General features: G+C 36.7%; 1 protein-coding gene across 2 annotated transcripts; it reads left to right on the forward strand.

The window, feature by feature from the left end:
• The first annotated feature begins 3,471 nt into the window (after positions 1-3,471).
• On the forward strand, positions 3,472-8,545 carry LOC137707893 (uncharacterized). Of its 2 annotated transcripts, none has more exons than XR_011064746.1 (14): positions 3,472-3,607; positions 3,826-3,889; positions 4,404-4,548; positions 4,866-5,086; positions 5,501-5,538; positions 5,626-5,705; positions 5,925-5,992; positions 6,233-6,551; positions 6,854-6,966; positions 7,046-7,111; positions 7,698-7,788; positions 7,929-8,006; positions 8,106-8,143; positions 8,263-8,362. XR_011064746.1 is itself a non-coding variant. In XM_068446828.1 (14 exons), exons 1-14 carry the CDS (start codon positions 3,579-3,581, stop codon positions 8,441-8,443), a joined length of 1,521 nt encoding a protein of 506 aa, XP_068302929.1. In that variant the 5' UTR covers positions 3,473-3,578; the 3' UTR covers positions 8,444-8,545. The 2 variants fall into 2 exon arrangements, 1 of the variants encoding a protein (XP_068302929.1); XM_068446828.1 differs by having other exon boundaries at positions 3,473-3,607; positions 7,939-8,006; positions 8,263-8,545.
• Positions 8,546-19,782: the final 11,237 nt, after the last annotated feature.

A 19,782-nucleotide genomic window follows, 5' to 3' on the forward strand; every position in this document is an offset into this window, starting at 1 on the left:
GAAAGAAATTGGAAAATACCTCAAAATGAAATAATTTTTTTATCTTGGGACAAAAGTAGTACAAATCAGTCCTACATAAGTTATGCACACCATGCACAAAATCGAAATTACTAAAATACTCACATATAAATAGGTTATGTCCTCCCATTTTCTAATTTCTCTCTCTACTTTCTTTGTCCCTTCCTCTCTCGTTTCTCTCACTTACTCCCTCATGCACTCTTTCTCCCCTTCTCACTGTGCACACACGGTGCACTGTCATCTCAACCAACACCGTCCAAATCGAAGGCACCATCAATTTTATCTTGTCCTCACGATTCCAAAACACCTAGCCTTATCACAAATCTTATCCCCGATTGTTGGGATCGAAAGCAACCGCGAGTTTTGCGGCCATTTTCTAGCAACACGGCAAACAATCGAGTCTCGAGACCACCACCATTGGACTCACATCGACAATAGGAACAAAGCCCAATCATTAAATGTTGGTGTTTTGTTGGAAGAATTTTTCAGGATTTGCTCACTGTATGTATACGACATGCACATGATATGCTCATAAATTTGAGCCAACCCAAAATCTTAGAAGTTAAATTAGGGTTTGTGTTTCATGTTGGGGCCTAGAGAGGTTTTGGAATAAATTTCAAGTTTTGACGTGCTACAAAACTGAGATGGAACAATTTTTGGTTCAAGTGTCCAATTGCAAAAATTTGTGAATTTTTTTCCGTAATGTGCATACAGTGTGCGTATAGTATGCATGGCTACATCTTAATATGAGAAGCGGGATTACGGTTTGGTATGCGGACGAATAAGATATTAATTTGATATGTACTTCTGATAATTAACCATGAAAAACTATGTTATCGCCAATATTATAGTTTAGCAGTAAAAATAGACTTCCTATAATGTATTTGTTGAGCTAACAAGTTATCAGATTCTTATAAACGTATTGTCAAACCAAAATTGCGAATACGTATATCAAATTCCGATTCATTGACAGGTCTATCACTCCACATTTACAAGGAAGTTTTTACTGTATTGGAACAGGTACACTTGTGTTAATATATAAGTGGTAGAAAGTTTTATTTTTTAAGTTGTTAATTTTTTAACACAAGTATCTTACCACTTGTATAGTAACACGTAGTGTATCATCCGGTGTTTCGAACACACTGAAAAATCTCTCCACATTTACCCGACCCATAGTAAAATTTGTTCCAAATAGACCCTTTGCAGTAAAGTTACCATGGCAAAAAAATGAAAAAGAAAAAAGAGGAGCATTCTCTCCCCTCTTAACCTCTCTTCATTTTTCTCCTCTCCTATTTGAACGGTTATGATTGAGTCACATCAACATCATATTAATTTTTTTTTTTATAGACAAAAAAGACAAAAAGCTATATGTGAGAGAAGGGTAAGGAACATGAAAGTTGTGCCACCGCATAGGGCCCTCAAATTGGAAGAGTCTCGATTTTTCAATTTTACATGCCTATACTTATATGTGTGTGTGTGTGTGTGTGTGTTAGGATTTGGGTCCCATCTGGATTCAAATTGTGGGAATCCTAGGAATCCTCATATCCTAGTTGTTTATCGTACATCGTGAGGCCATAAATTATTTTGAATTTTTTATTTAAAATTAAACATAAATAGTACCTAATGAAAAATGATTGCACGATATATGATGAATGGTTAAGATGTGAGGATCCATAGATCCCCACAAACAGAATTCCTAGGATCCCCACAAAAAGGATCCGGAGATGATCCTCATCCAACATATCAATATGTGTAGAAATTAAAAAATCAACTGTTAGCACATGAGGTTTTTTTGCTTCTCTATATCCGCTTAGGAATGGGTTCGAAGCTCGCAATCATAATTTTTACTTTATTAAATGCATAAAATTCCACAAAAATAATATAAAAATTCCTAAAAAAATAACATAAATATTCGAACTTTGGACCTCTAAAACCTACTCAAACTCAAATTTTAGGTTTTAATCTTATCCTAACTTGCTTCAACCCTTAGACTAAACCCAACCCTGGGCTAAATGCTATTTTTTAGATTTTATTCCCCTCCTCCCCAAACCCAACCCAACCCAACCTATGTTAAATGTGTGGGCTAAAAGTTAAAAACCAAACAAAAACCAAATTCCCCCTAAGATTTAGCCCAGAAAATAGTGTGGGCACCACTAGACCCCACTCACATGGATATGTTTTCCAGGATTTATTGAATCCAACGGCTGAGATTGAATATAATCAAATCTAATGGTAAAAAAAAGATCTAATAGCCCAAATTTAAATCCAATGCCTAAAATAATTACAAAAAATATTTAACTCAAAATTCACCCAAATTTAGTGAATTTTCAATAGTTATTGGAATTTAAATATTTTTAGGTTAAAATGTTCATAAAATTAAATTATGATAGTGTACATAATTTTTTTTTAAACATTACTTTAAAAAAAAAAGCCTAAATTTATTCTTTAATAGCTAAAAAATTTAGGCTAGAAGGGTTGGAGCAGAAAAACTGTTTCTAGGTTAAAACCTAAATTTTATGGGTTAAAATTTTAGGTAAAACCCAAGAATTGGAGATGGTCTTAGGGAAAATATGAGTTTTAATCTAAAACTCATTTCTAAGGCAAATTTAGCCCAGGATTCTCCCTGGGTTAGTGGAGTTGGCGCATCATATATATGTACTTTTTTTAGTTTTATATTTATAAATTCATTGAATCCAACGACTAAGATCTAATACGATTAAATCCAATTGTAAAAAAAAAAAAAAAAAAAAAAATCTAACGGTCCAAATTTAAGTCCAACAGCTAAAGTAATTAAAAAGAATTACTGTATGTGTTTTATATTCTTTCATAGTGTTTCACGAGTTTCATGGTGTCGGTTTAGAGATTTTTCAATATTTATAGGAATCTAAATATTTTTAGGTTAAAATGTTCATAAAATTTTATTAGGATAGTCTACATTTTTATTTTTATTTTTAAAGTTACTTTAAGAATTATCCTAAATTCATTATTTAATATTCTCGGGCTAAAAATTTAACCTAAAATGGTTAGAGGAGAAAAAATGTTTTTGGGTTAAAAATTTTAAGCTTTAACCCAAAGATTGAAGATGATTTAAACATTTAAGTGCATAAACTTTCACAAAAATAATATAAAAATTCCACAAAAATAACATATATATTCGAACCCTAGACCTCTAAATAATTAAGTTTATTAAATGCATAAACTTTCCAAAAAATAATCTAAAATTTCCACAAAAAAAACATAAATATTCGAACCCTAGACAAAAAACAATAAACAATAAACCACCATTCCATCAGTTGATTTGTTAAAGGTTTTTGTGCTATTACAATTTAATCTAAAATTCCAGACCCGTCTCTGGTGGAAAGGTGATGAGAATAAGAAAGTAGAGAATCTTATTTAAAAAAAAAAAAAAGAAAAAGAAAAAAAAAAAACCCTGCCTAACGCACAAAGGATACGTGTCATCAGATTAAGAGCTGAAACTTGCAATCCACCTCCGTCTGGACCGTCTCCGCCCATCACCTCCTCTCTCCTCCTTCCTTCTTCTTTTGAAGACATAACCGCTAATGTTAGCTTCTTCCAGGTCCCTCTTCAGGTAACTTCTAACACTCTGTTTGCCTCCTGCCCTTAATACATTCACCTATCTACAAAAACGCTCAACTTTTCAGTTGCTGAGTTCTCCGGCGCCAAACTGCGCCTGATTAATTTATCAAAATAAACAACTTTTATTTTTTTAGCAGAATAATTCATATTTATTAAACTATTCGTTCTGAGGAGAGTTAAAGAGATGACATTTTGATGTTATTTTTGCAGAGTGGATCGGTTTCTGAAATTTACAACTGCATATGATGCACTGAAGCCAGTGAATTGCTTCCTAGTTAGTTTTCCTTTCTTAATTGTCAATTAATTAGGTTTAACATTTATTCTGCATATAAAATTGTGTATTTTGGTATTTAATTATGCCTTAATGTTGCATTATGGCCATGGTAATATATATATATATATATATATATATATATATAGACACACACACACACACTCATTTTTTGCATACTGCATAATGATCCTTACTGTACTTGTGGATTTTCACAAAAGGATTTCCTTCGGCTGCTCGACGGATAAGCGATTGTTTCATTGAAAAATGGAGTAATTTTGGATTTTGTTTTTCTCCCAAAAATTGTAGCCTCTGAAAATTGATTAATGGAAAACTATGCCATGTTAGTATGCGTTTTTCGCCCACCTCACCGAGGAGGGAAAAAAACGAATTGATTTCGCGTGAAACTGAGTTTGCAATTGAGTTCAGAGTGTAGGTGAAGGTGGTTGTTACTTCAGTTGTGATGCCTTCTGGATTTCCCATTAGATTGAATTTTGTGACTCAAACTTGTTGACAGGGACACTGTGATTATCGCAGTTTGAGTTACAATATCGAAATGAGTGGTAGAAAAGACAAGCAAACTGTTGGGGACCGTAACAAAAAGCTCAGAACAACTAATGCTGTGTGGAGACCAGTCAGTACTCAAGTTAGTTACAATGAGGGTGGGTTATGTTTTATTAATTATCATCCAGCAGCCCAGACTATAAGAAACCAATTACTTTTCGCATTGATTTTAATTCTTTCAACTTTAGATACTGATTGCAGTATAATTTTCGTTAGTCTTGTTATTAATATTGAGACATACAGAAACATGCAGTTATATTTACCGTTTTGTATAATGATCTAGAAATTGTTGGTAGGCCATTCTGAACTTTGATTGGGTTGGAAAAGAAAAAACTATTTCTGTGAAAACAGGTTATCGGCATGGTGATTGGTTGCCATCCAGATTTCTTACAGATTGTTTGATGTGGATTTGCAGAATGCTCTGTGAAGGAGGTCACAGAAAAGCTGGAATCTGAAACTCAAGTGCAAGAAGTGCACGAATGCACTTCTACGAGAATTTCAAGTTTGGAGAATGTCATAGAGGTGGCTGCAACTAACCTCGCTGCTGGTTCCAGTGCATCACAAGATAATGGAGAAGATAAAGTCTTTGGAGGAGAGCAAGTGGTTTCTACTGAAAAGCATTCAATTTCAGTTGAGGCATGATTTTTTTAAAATCCTGTATTTTTAGTTTGGGCTTAATTCTACCATATAAAGGATTTTTAACATCTTTCTTGCTTGCACCTTTCATGCTACTATGATATATATTTCCTTTCCCTTTTTCCCTTGTTCTTGGGATAGGAGGGGTTATGGGAAGAGTTTTGGGACCAAAGAAGTTGAGTGACTGCGGAATAGAAACAAAATAACATGTACTATCATCTTATGGTAGGAATTTTGTAGGATTGTTGCAGACCTAGTGGCGGTATTGTTAACTGCATATTGTACTTCAAAGGCATTTCTCATAATGCTTTACATGCCCTTCTGTTCCTTTTAAGTTCCTACATTTCACCTTTTTATTGCTTTGGTGACACTTATTCTGTTTATTTTGCACTCACACTCTCCTTTGATATGCAGGTTGGTGCTTCTTTGTTTCGCTTTGTTAGAGGAAAAGGGTACACAATTCAACATAAATATTTTTAAAAGTATGCAGGATTACTTTCTTGTGTGTTGTAACTATTATTATGTTTTTGGTGCGTCAGGGGATTGACACAGAAACAGATTGAGGACGAGATGGGAGTTAAGATTAGAATCCCTTTGTCAAAGGAGGAGGATTCACTAAGTAAGTTACTAAGTTTTCACGCTTTAAGGTTAATAAAATTGAGTTTATGTTAAAATAAAAATAAAAAATTGCTCAGGTCTCTAGGTCAAGTTTTACATAATTGTGGCAGGAGGAAATTTCAACCAAGTTTATATAATATGATGCTCCTATATGAGGATTTCAGGCAGTCTGGGAACTGTGAAGTTGGTTTAACTGTTGTTACCTGGTTATCTGTCACAGCTATTGAAGGCGACTCAGTTGAAAGTATATCTAGAGCTTCTGAGAAGATAAAATCTATAGTTGACCAGGTCAGTTTGCCTATCAATATGATTTTGCAGAAGATAGGGTGGTTGTTATCTTATATTGTTACTCCATCAGTAATTTTTTTTTGGTCCATTATTTAAGGGCTTAACCTGACACTCTATTTGAAACTTATTCCCGATCATCTATTTGCACTATTTATTTCTCATCATTACTCTTCCTTTTGCTGCTGAGAGCATACTGTTAAGCATATAACTAACTTTTTTCTTTCCTGCTGAAACACACAGGCAGTTAAAAGCTCAAATCTCGATTACTCTCACTTCATTTCACTTCCATTGGCAATACATCCTGAATTAGTTGATAAGCTCGTTAACTTTCAGAACTCAATCCTGGGAATTAGTGATTCTGGTGTAGATGATAATCTGGATAGTAATTCAAATGAAGAGAATTCTGAGAGTGAAGGTGAAGACCAAAATTTAGAGAAAAGACCCGATGTTGCAGTTGAACTTAAAGTTGAAGGTGACCATCAACATGTTAAAGTGAATCTAACCAACATACCTCTTGTCAGTTATGCGCTTAAATCATCAAAGGCGGCTACCCTATCTGGTATGAAAGTCATTATGAATGGAAAATTTCAAAATAATCATGATTTACAAGACTTTAGGAGTTAAACGGTTTTGAATAAAATGATAGTGAAATTAACCGGTTTCCATTTTCCTTTCATGAAGCTGATGATTGGGTCATTGTTAATTGTTAGTGGATTGCTCTATTTTCTTTCATGTGTGTTTTCCTTTTTTTGTTCTCGTTTAAACTTACTGAAAATGATGTCCTTGTAGTTCGTAAACAAGTTATCTATTTTCCTCTTTTTAGTCTGTCAAAAATCTTATTGAGTTATGTTCACTTGACAGACTTGGGGATTGAAAAGTCAATATTCATTAAACCAAAAACCTTTCACTTAACTGTGCTTATGCTGAAGTTGTGGAACAAGGACCGAGTTCATGCTGCTACTGAGGTTTTGCAGGTAAGTGTAACCGAATCAAATAATAATAGGCTGATTGAAGGCTACTTGACATGAGATGTTTTGTTTTTTTTTCATCCAGAGAATCTCTTCAAAAGTGATCGAAGCCTTAGATAATCGCCCTGTCTCCATAAGACTGAAGGGACTGGTATAATTTTTTCTTCAGAATCTTTACTAAACCCAATAGCGTGTTAGCTAATGGTGTGGAACAAGGACCCCATGTGGTTAAGTTGTTAAATCAGACATGTTTTGGTGAGGTTTAAATTATATTCTTGTTAGTTTATACCTCTGTCTACTATTAAAAGAATGTAAGCAAGCAATCTTTGCGCTGTCTCAGATGTTTTCATTTTCTATGTTGCTGACTAACCAAACTAGATTCATCCTGAGTAGTACCTTTACCAAAAGTAGCAGTTTCCGCAGAATGAATATTATCGATCTTTGCAAGAAAATAGAAACATGTAGGGGATAAAATTCCTGGTTTGAGGCGTGTTTTATTTATTTTTTTTCTGTTAAAGAAAAAGTCTCTTTGATCCCTTTTATTTTATTGTCTGAAAGTGTAATGGAATCCATCATGCACCAGTTTTTTTTTTGGGTTTTATCTTTTTTCATTCTTTTTGCTTGTGTGACCTTTGGATCTTATATTTTATTGTTAAAAATTTCGTCTCAATTCTGATTTCTGTGCTATTTAAGACTCGAGGTGCATGAATGAGACTGAATACTTCTTGTCCTTTCAGAATTGTATGAGAGGTTCTTTGGCCAAAGCTGGTGTTGTCTATGCTCCAGTTGAAGAAATTGGCACTGAGGGACGACTTCTGCGTGCCTGTCGTATCCTAGTTTTCTGAGCATTCATTATATTTTATTTTAGTGCTTGGTATACCTGGAATCAATAAAGAAAAAGAAAAAAAAATTCTGGTCTAGGTTTTAGTTGTTTATATGAATTTGATGCCCATTTTAAGTTTCTTTAGCTTTTCATAGAAGTCATCATCGATGCATATATTGAAGCCGGGCTTGTTTTAGAGAAAGATGCTAATCAGAAATTGAAGGTATTGTTTACGATCTTTAACTATATTTGCACTCTTTTGTTGTTTTACTTATATCTTACTCTAAGAGTCACTTTGGGATTCTTGTTTTTATGATTGCAGTTGCATGCAACCGTGATGAATGCAAGGCACAGGAAAAGGTTAAAAGTTTCTTTGACTATGGTGCTCATTAGGTCTTCCCGGTGTTGGGGGATCCTGAACTGTTTGTTCGTTAAAGTTTCTTTTACCTGTGGCTGATATATGAGATTGTAATACGCAGGAAGAAAGGAACGAGAAAGGTTAATTCCTTTGATGCGCGTGGCATTTTCAAGCAATATGGATCGGAGGAATGGGGAGAGTATCTTATCCGCGAAGCTCATCTTTCACAGAGGTTTGTGTTTGATGACAAAGGATATTACCGTTGTTGTGCTTCTATACCTTTTCCTGAAATATGCAAGTAGACCGCTTCACTGACACTCAAAATGTTTGTTATCTTCTCTCTCGAGTAGGAAACAATCTGTAACATAGGAATTACGTTTCAGAATAAATTCGATCTTGATTTACTAGGTTTTCGACTGCAGCTGCATCATACTTCACCAATACAAGTAGGTTAGTTCTTTTGGGAGCAGAAATTTTGTTTGTCTTTAATTGTCGATGGGGACCTCTAAGAGGAATGTAAGCTCAACATTAACACAGGCCACCTGATGGAATGATTACTTCAAACCTGAACCATTCATTCCGATTCAACCAGACAGCTGTATATGTTTAAACCTACTCCTCGTACGTACCGGATTTTGCAGTCATAGTTCGACCCTCGTCTTTCCCCTCTGAACTGAAAAACAAAACAGAAAAGAAAAACAGCACCGGACATCACGTTGTAGCGCCTGAACAGAAAACCCCTAGTATCCTTAAATATTGACAACCAAGGCTGCAACCTGGACTAATTTTCCACACATCATACGGTTTACTTTGCATATGCTCACAATTACGCTCGCAAGGCGTACCCCACTGTTTTTTTTCTTTGAATAAAAATCCATGTAAATCAGCCAAAATTCATAGAGTTGCAAAGTTTATTAATTTGTTTTGAAATCTTTCACTTGAAGAAAATCTATTAAAATCTTCTTAAATCCAATTGATTACACCAAACCAATAGCAATGGTTCCAGATTGGTTTTTGTTGGGGGGCCAACGTGTTTAAACGTGATTCTGAGCTGGTAGCCATAATTCAACAAATATGCAGGTGTGGTGTGGTTCAAGAAACAGCTGACTGGAAAGGTGATTTCAGTACTATATTTTTGACTAGGAAGGGGACCTATGACGAGAATATTTCTTTTAGTAGGACGATAGCTCTGAAAAGGCGGATTTTTTTTTCTCTTTTTTATTAATTTCGGGCGAAATACGATCGGGAGGGCTAATCAAACCCCTAAGCTGAGTTGCATTTGTCACAAAAATGGGGTTTCTTTAGAAGAAAAATAACTTGTAATCTATGATGCACGGATATTTCACTTTGGTCGCACATCTCATACTTTTCAGATATGATACTTGTAAGATATTCTCGGATGCTTGTTAGATACGTATCATGATCAACGGATAAACTTTCACTCAATAGATACACGTATCATGCTTTTAGGATACTTTTGCACTTTCAAATAAGAAAATAAAAGAAAACAATTACTAAGAGACGGAACTTAAATTGATATTTGATAAATATGAAGAGCTAACCTCTTATTGAAACTGTGAATACAACTCTCACACTTCTACATATATTATAGAGAATCAGATTTCCAACTTTTCTTCTCCAACAAATCAAATGAACTTGAATTTGGATGATGAAATCGAATTCATGTTATCAAAATATGTTCTAAATGTTGTAGTCATATTTAGAATATGAATGTGATTGTGTAAATCCTAGTGTATCTAGGGATATCTTTGAATATTCCTTTTAGTAGTTAATATCCTATTAGAGTTGTAATCCTAGAGGGGTAAGGATTTAACCTATCCTACTACTATAAATAAAGGCACAATGGGGTGATACAACACACACCTCACAATTAAATCTCTCTCTTCTCTCTCTCACGACTGCTGGCCTCCCTCTCTCTATTCCCTTAAAATAGCTCAGTTAAATAGTCCTACAACACGTTATCAACATGCTCTTGCCAAAAGCTAAGGAACTGAAGGTCGTAAAAGGATGCTCTCTTCCACAAAATTCAAAGGCTTTTATTTGTTTTCTGCCAATCAAGTACGCTTAAAATAAAGGAAGATATTTGAAACGTCCACAAAGCATGAAAATATTCCTCATGATGCATGAACCCCTTATGTTTATATTTTTCTTTCGATATATATATATATATATATATTGTATATGTTTCATATATTTGTCAATATATATATATATATATATATATATATATATATATATATATATATATGTTTCATGCATTACGCAATTATATTGCTATGTGGAATTTGTGAGTCAAAGCATATAAATAAATTAGAAGCATGTTACGGTTTTTCAAACCTTAGAAAAGTCGAAAAAAAACTCTGGGAACCGTGCAGCACTGCCGCCGCACCACCATCGTGGCTCCGTCGAACCACTGTTGCTGGCCTGAAGCTCAGCCACATGGAGCATATCATGGAACGGTGTTGTTTTGACACCTTAGACCTCATGGCAGTAGCCCTTTGGGCTTTGCTGCACTGACCCGGACACCCCAAGCCTTTTGCATGATCAGCTTCATAAGCTTGAAGTCCCTTAGCCCAACCAAGAAAGCCTGTAGCCTTCTTGGGCAGGTTATCCTGCGAGTCCCTAGCCCAACTCCAGCAATCCAGTATTGCTGGGATTACTTTTGCTCCATGACTTGGTCTGCCCGTAACAACCCATTGCTAACTGGGCTTTGCCCCAGCATTCAGCCCGTTTGCCTTCAGCTTTTGCTACTGGGCTTAAATTGCCCCGACCCAAAAACATGAAACCCAGCTTCGGCTGGGCTTCCTCGAACCAACACAAGGCCAACTTTCGCTAGGCCTGCACCCGTATCTAATTTTTTGCCCAAAGCCTGCAGCCGAACTGCAGGGCCTACTCTTTTTTTTTTTTTTTTGACCCGGATGTCATTATTTTGCTTCAACGATTGATCTCGTTTGGTCCTAATCCGTTGAATTAATTAAAAGTGACTTGTAGTCCATTAATCTAATAATTAATCCAAAATTATTGACCTGAAGATCACTTTTGGATATTAACGATTCAATAATTTATTTTTATACTTTGAACCGTTGACATCCTTTTGTAGTCCTGAAGCTCTCACACTTGAGTTCCCGAAGCAACTCAAATTCCCTACACTTAAATCAGCATATTACATTCTGTGTTCTTGCAAAAACCTTTCCTTTATGAACTAATCGTTCATAAAACTAAATTGAATTTGTAGTTTCATATTTAGTGCCTTTGAAACCCGAAGTTTTCATTCAAAACTTACCATATGAAACCCGTAGTTTTCATGCATAAATTAAACCAATACATGTCTATAGAGCTCGAATGTTCTACTATATATGTCTATGGATCACATTATGACTAACCACGTTTTTGTTGTACACTCCATTTTAGGGACATGTCGAACTTGAACAAGCTCGATTTCATCGCTCTGGAAGTATCTAGAAGAAACTACCTGAAGTGCGTTTAAGATGTGAAGCTCCATCTTACTGCAAAGGGTATTAGAGCCACCATCAAGGCACTTATCGACGACAAACAAGTCGATGAAGCTTAGAAAGCTAATGCAATGATCGTCATTCGAAGACACATCCATGATGCATTGCAAACCGAATACCTCGCTGAGGAGGACCCAAGTACCCTCTGGCTTGCCCTGGCCGACCGTTTCGATCACCAGAAAGACATCTGCTTGCCTGAAGCAAGACACAACTGGTAGCATCGCTTCCAAGACTTTAAGTCCGTGAATGAATACAACTCTGAAGTTTGTAGAATCCAATCACTACTTATGTTCTATAAAGTGGAAGTAATCGAATTAGATTTCCTTGGAAAGACCTATTCGACTTTCCATGCCACCAATATTGTCTTGCAGCAACAATATAGGGCACATAAGTTCACCAAATTTTTGGATTTGATTTCTGTTTTACTTCTTATTGAAAAGCAGAACCAGCTTTTGATGAAGAATCATCAAGCTCGACCTATTGGCTCGAATGTCGTGCCTAAAGTGCATGCGACTAATTTTAGCAGCCACAAACGACCCAAAAATCGTTGTGGCTGTGGAAATAGGTGGCAAGCCCAACCACAGACCTAAGTTTCATAGAATCAAGGCCTACCTAAGGGAGGAAATTTGACCCAGCAGCGCCAACCCCTTGCCCCTAAGGCCTCAAACTTCAAGAACAAGGGAAAAACTACCTTTCAATTGGCTTCCACTGAAATGGACATGTGCTACTGCTGTGGATCAAATAATCATTGGTTACACGTATGCCGAGCTACCCTTGAGGCTGTTGCCAAGTATTATTCCTGTCGTGAGTCTAACTTTGCACATGGGAACATCTGGAAGATGCTACTACATCTATAGAGATATCAGATTTTCATGAGGCATCAACTCCTATGGACAAATAAATTTTAGACATATTTTTAGGGTGTTTTACCCTTAGTGGTCGGACTCCCCCTTCTTTTTTTAGGTTTATGGTTTAATTTTGGGTAGTTTTTCTAAGTATTTGGAATAATTTGTTTGGTTTGGTTTGTTTTGAACTATGGATTGTTATTTTATGGATATTTTTTCTCGAATTGATTAATTATATGAATGGATTTATATTTATGCATGTGACCAATTCAATCAATTTATTTCTAGGTATATGTCTAGTGGGGAAGTTTGTTGTTTGATTGATAGTGCTACCACGTACACCATATTGCATGAGCGACACTATTTTACTAATTTTGTACCTAAGAAAGCACATCTAACAATTCTCTCAGGCTCATCCAACTTGATTGAAGGATAGGGAAAGGCACGTATTATGTTTGTCCAATGGTATTGTCTTAACCATTAACGATGCCCTCTATTCTCCACGTTCTGGAAGAAAGTTGCTGAGTTTTAGAGATATTCGAGATAATTAATATCATATTGAAACCACTGAAGATAATGGTTCTGAATTTCTTCATATCACTTTGTACGAATATGGCCAAAAGCGTATTCACGAGAAGTTGGAACGTCTTTCGAGTGGGTTGTACATCATAGCTATTCGCGGGATAGAAGCCCACCATGTGGCCGACTTGTGCCTGAGTTCTAGAGCATTTTGCTGCTTTGGCATGACCAAATGGGACATCCCAGACTTGACATGATACGCCGTATTTTCAAATCATCACATGGGCATCATTTACCTCCCTACGTTGGATTCCCGCCATACAAAGTGTGTTCTTTGGAGAAGTTAAATACTCAACCCTTGATTACAAAGATTATTCATGATCCTTCTAAGTTTGTTTAGAGGATTTAAGGGGATATTTGTGGACTTATCCAACCAACATGCGGACCATTTAGATACTTTATGGTGTTGATTGATGCATCGACATGATGGTCATATGTTTGCCTATTGTCCATACATAATGCTGCATTTGAGAAACTCTTAGCACAAATTATTAAGCTAAGGGCTCACCATCCTGATTATCCGATTAAGTCGATTCGACTGGATAACGCTGGAGAGTTTATGTCACAAACTTTTGACGATTATTGCATGTCAGCAGGGATTGAAGTGGAACATCATGTACCCAATGTTCACACCCAAAACGGCCTGGCAGAAGCTTTCATAAAACGCCTTCAATTGATAGCTCGGACTTTGGTTATGCGAATCAAACTCTTGGTATCTGCCTGGGGCTATGCAATATTGCACGCAGCTATGCTGGTCCGCCTGAAGCCTACTACTAGCCAACTTCATTCACCATTACGGTTGGTTACTGTATACGAGCTTGACGTCTCGCATTTATGTGTGTTTGGGTGCGCAGTTTATGTGCCAATAACGCCTCCATTACGTACCAAAATGGGTCCTCAGAGAAAAATAGGGATCTATGTTAGTTATGATTCGCCATCAATTGTTCACTAATTAGAACCCTTAATAGGAGATCTCTTTACCGCACGTTTTGCGGATTGTCACTTTGATGAGACAATTTTCCCATCGTTAGGGGGAGATAAGCATGCTAACGTTCCTAGAGAATGACATGGATTTTCATGGTATGCTCCCACTACGTCTCATTTAGATCCCCGCATTACCGATTCTGAAACTGAGGTGCGACGAATTATAGATCTTTAAAGCATTACTCAGAGCATGCCGGATGCTTTTACTAATCTAGCTAAGGTGACAAGATCACATATACCTACTGCAAATGCACCTGCAAGGATAGATGTACCCCGTGTACGTCATAACACCACATGGGCATGGTTACCATATAAAAGACGCTAGGTGATAGTCGGATTTAAATAATTTTATTGTATTTCGTGTAAATAAGTGTCTGTTTATATTTAAAATATAAATAATTTCATCACAAACTAGAAATAGAATGGCATATATATTATGAAGTATTGAAACATAATGAAAACATGGAGAGCAAACATATAATGTGTGTTTATTTAAGTGTTCAATAAGTTTTTTACAATTTATTAGAAAAATAAAATGCAAAGGGAAAGTTATCTATTTTCTATCTAAGTGAGTTGCAACCCAGGCAGGTGTCTAGGTGGGTCCGGGTGGGCTAAGTGGGCGCCTAGGCGGTCTAGGCGGATGCCTTAGCAGGTCTAGGCGTCATTTCTTAATTTTCAAACACCTAGCCATTAATCGGGGGCGATGATCAGCCGCTTAGCGCCTAGACGGGGATTTTTAGAACAATGTTTATATATAGGCTCTTTATATAAAGGCATCCCCATTTTTTGGAAAAAATGGAGATTAGGTGTGGGGCCCACTCCACATCGAATTTTAACGATCCGAACCGTCTATTTTGTTAGTCTCAATTCATAGATCATCCTTGAAAAAATTCAATTCAATATGAAACTATTTGCCTATTTAATTATCAAGATCAAATTTTATTGTTTCTTATATAACAAAGTATTCGTTCATTTCTTTGAACCCAATTAGATGTCTTAAATATTTTTGATTTGACTAATATTTTGCAAGGATGATCTATGAGGTGCAACTTGAAAAATAGACGGTTCAGATAGTTAAAGTTCGATGTGGTGTGGACCCCACAACTAATCTCCATTTTTATAAAAAAAAAATAGGAATCCCTTCCCTTAAAGGCTTCATATATATATATATATACATATATATATTAGATATTCTTTGTGCATTGTATCGATAATGTCAATCGTGTATTAGTAACACGTGGATACATCTTATTGTTGATAAGTTATTTATAAAAATTATGACAATATCTCCTTTAATAGAGAACGGTTTTTCTGTGTAGAAGAGAAGAACTGTACATATGTTATACGTATGCATGCACAATGTCACGTGCAAGATTCAAGTACTATTTGGGTTACTTTGGTGCTTAATTAAATTGGCTGTAATAAATTATAAGATTGAAGGTGTATTAAAGTAAGAAAAGAAGATGAAAATTTTTATTTGGACCCAACTATCCTATCTTTACACTTAGCTAAAAAATTTTCTCTACTAAATTTTCAAGTTTGCCCTTAAATAAATAAGAATAAGAAAATAAAAGAAAATAAACATTGGTGTTTTTATCTTTACACCCAATAACTTAAAAAAATGGCACACATCTGCACTCCTCCATTATTTCCTGCGAAACATGCCCAAATGACAACAAAATATTCTCCTAAGTTCATCAACAAGTAAGCTTGCTAAAAACCCTTGTTGCATGAAACCCTTAGCAACCCTCATTTATAATTTCAGCAGAGAAAACTTCTTACCAATTCATTGGACATGAAACAAATTCCTACAATATGAGAAAAAAGCTTCCATGTCAGTGTCTATTTAGAAGAGATGGGAACAAGGGTTTCTAGCAAGCTGACTTGTTAGTTTTAATAATTTATGCAAGTAGCCAACTCCCAAATAATGGTTCAAACAAGCAAACATATAAGCCGAAAACCTACGTTGAAATTATAAATGAGGGTTGATATGGGTTTCCAGTAAGCTAACTCGTTGATGAACTGGAGAGAATATTTTGTTGTTCTTTGGGTGGGTTTTGTCGGAAATAATGGAGTGTACTGGTGTGCCAATTTTGGAGTTATGTGGTGTAGAGATAAAAACGCCAATATTTATTTTCTTTTCTTTCCTCATTCTTATTTATTTAAGGGTAAACTTGGAAGTTTGGTAGATAAAACTTGTTAGTTGGGTATAGAAATAAGATAACTTGGTCCAAATAAAATTTCTCAAAGAAGATATACAGGTGAAAGATTTTTCATCAATGATCATTTTTTACCTTTAATTGGATAGAATTTTTTCATTTTGTGGAAAAAATGGAAGAGAATGTTTTTTCTCATTATCTTTCTCTACAAGATTACAAGGATATATATACATGATACAAGTGTGTAGGTAGGACAAGGTAGGACGACTGTAGAGGACAAGGTAGCCATCCTAGTGTGTAGGTAGGACAAGGTAGGACGGCTGTAGGACGGCTTGACGGCTGTAGGACAGCTAGTGTGTAGGTAGGACAAGGTAGGACGGCTTGACGGCTGTAGGACGGCTTATTCTTCCAATACTCCCCCTCAAGCTGGATCAAGGAGGTTAATTGATCCAAGCTTGGAGAGCAGACTTTGAAACTGAGGAGAAGCAATAGACTTCGTGAAAATATCAGCAAGTTGATCTCGGCTTCGAGTGAATGTGGTTTGAATTACCTTGGACTGGACTTGTTCCCGAACGTAGTGACAATCAACTTCAATGTGTTTGGTGCGTTCATGGAACACCGGATTGGAGGCAATATGCATAGCTGCTTGATTGTCACAGAAAAGAGAGATAGGTGTGTTGATTGAGAACCCCAAGTCCGAGAGAAGGCCCTTGAGCCAAATGAGTTCACATGTAGTGGAAGCCATGGCTCTATACTCAGCTTCGGCACTTGAGCGAGCAATTATATTTTGTTTTTTGCTCTTCCATGTCACGAGGTTTCCTCCAACCAACGTGCAGTAGCCAGTAGTGGATTTTCTATCAATAGCATTCCCTGCCCAGTCAGCATCGGTGTAGGCAATGATTTGAGTATGACCATTGTTTTTCATGATGATTCCCCGACCAATGGAGCCTTTGAGGTATCTGAGAATTCTTTTAACAACATTTAAATGAGCTTCCGTGGGTGCATGCATGAATTGGCTTACAAGACTGACGGCGTAAGTTATATCCGGTCTGGTGATGGTGAGATATATAAGCTTACCCACCAATCGTTGGTAGTAACTGATATCACTGAGAGGTTCTCCTGTCAAGTCCAACTTCAATTTGCTATCAAGAGGAGTACGAGTTGGTTTGCAATCCATCATCTTCACTTCTTGAAGTAAGTCAATCACATATTTCCTTTGACTCAAAAGAAGTCCCTTGGGTGAAGTGGCCAGTTCAATCCCAAGGAAGTATTTTAAAACTCCTAAGTCTTTAATGGCAAATTGTTGATGAAGAGAATGTTATCACCTGTGATGATGATATCATCAACATAGATTAGTACAACTAATTTGCCAACTGATCCTATTCGAAGAAACAGGGAGGAATCAGCATGACTTCTCTTGAACCCAAAATTTTCAAGTACCGAGCTCAGTTTGGCATACCAGGCACGAGGAGATTGTTTCAAGCCATAGATTGACTTATGAAGCTTGCAAGCCATACCTGAATTCTGTGCTTGTGGATGACCCGGGGGTAGTTGCATGTAGACTTCCTCTTCGAGGTCTCCATGTAAAAAAGCATTTTTTACATCCATTTGGTACAATGGCCATTCATGGTTCACTGCAACAGATAACAAAACCCTTATTGTGCTTATCTTAGCCACGGGAGCAAATGTCTCCTTATAGTCCACTCCAAAAGTTTGAGTAAAACCGCGAGCCACCAATCTTGCCTTGTGTCATTCAATTGAGCCATCAGAATTAAACTTGATTTTATAGACCCATCGACTGCCTACCACCTTCTTGCCTTTGGGAAGTTGAACTACACTCCAGGTTTTATTTTCATTCAAGGCTTTGAGTTATTCTTCCATGGCTAGCATCCACACAACTTGACGATTGGCTTCTTGAAAGTTCCTTGGTTCACTTTCATAGGACAGTTTATTGAGGAAGACTGCATGAGAGTGAGAGACTTTGGAGTAATTTACAAACTTGTGAATAGGGTACCTGGCATGGTAAGTTTCATAGTCTTACAGCCTTGATGGTGGATGTCGATCTCGAGTCGGATTCCTGCGGGGTTGAGCTGGGATCACAATAGGTTCAGCTCCACTCTCTTGTATAGATGTTGTGTTATGGTCATGGGGAACTACTTGTGCTTCTGAGGCTTCAGTGTCGTCTCCAATAAGCAAGTTGTCATTAAGAGTTGCATGAGAGTCCCGGTTGTGAGGTAGTGAATGGACACAGTCACTTGGTTCGACTGGATTTGGCAATGGGAAGAGATCTAGGAAATGCTCCCCCTGACGATTTTGATCTGATGATTTGTTGAAATATGGTTGGGTTTCATCAAACCGTACATCTCTTGAGACAAACATCTTCCTGGAGCACGGATTGTAGCATTTGTACCCTTTTTGGGTGGAGGAGTATCCCATGAAAACACACTTGACAGCTTTGGGATCAAGCTTGTCTCAGTGATGGGATTGAATATGAACATAACAGGTACATCCAAAGATTCTCAGATGGGAAAGATTACCTTTTTTGTTTTGCATAACCTCAGATGGTGATTTTGTATCCAGAACACGACTAGGCAGTCTGTTGATAAGATAGGTGGCTGCAAGAACTCCTTGAGACCAAAACCTCTTAGGCACATTCATTTGCAACATTAGCGCCCTGGTTTTTTCAAGTAGGTCCCGATTCTTCATTTCGGCAATTCCATTTTGCTGAGTAGTACCTACACAACTTGTTTGATGTATAATTCCATGGGTGCTCAAATAGTTAGTCATATTTTTGGATGTATATTCAGTGCCATTATCAGACCTTAGTATGTGGATTTGGGATGAAAAATGGTTCATGACAAGATTATGAAAGTCCTTGAAAGCATCCATAACTTCACTTTTGAATTTTAGGAGGTACAACCAAGTGGCTCTTGAGAAATCATCAACAAAGATAACGTAGTACCTATAACCATCAAAAGACTCTAGAGGTGCAGGTCCCCAAACATCGGAGTGCACCATCTCAAACAACTTGCTAGTCCTAGACATGGAAGAATTGAATGGGAGTCTAGTAGATTTTGACAAATGACAAATTTCACATACAAGGGAGGATTTGCATAAACTAGGGAACAACGTAGACAACACAGATTCTGAGGGATGTGCTAGGCGTTGATGCCACAACCGATGTTCTAGGTTTGAGCTGACTTGGAACCCCTTTGGAACATTGAGGTCCTCTGAAAAATAGTACAGCCCATTTAGGTAATGACATTCACCAATCAGCTTCTTGGTGGCTAGATCCTGAAAAACAACATTGTGGGGGGAAAAAATTGCACGACAGTTTAGAGAGTTTGTAATCCTTCCTACGGACAATAATTGAAAAGGAAAAGATGGAACATATAACGCTGTGGACTCAACAGTTTCTAAGATCAGTTTAACTTTCCCTCTACCTAGAACTGGCCTACCTCTACCATTTGCTACAGAAACTAGTGATGGTTTAGTGTGGCTTTCAAAATCGTATAACTTAGAATATTGATTTGTCATGTGA

Source organism: Pyrus communis, chromosome 11 (assembly GCF_963583255.1).
Source record: "Pyrus communis chromosome 11, drPyrComm1.1, whole genome shotgun sequence".
Classification (NCBI taxonomy): Eukaryota; Viridiplantae; Streptophyta; class Magnoliopsida; order Rosales; family Rosaceae; genus Pyrus; species Pyrus communis.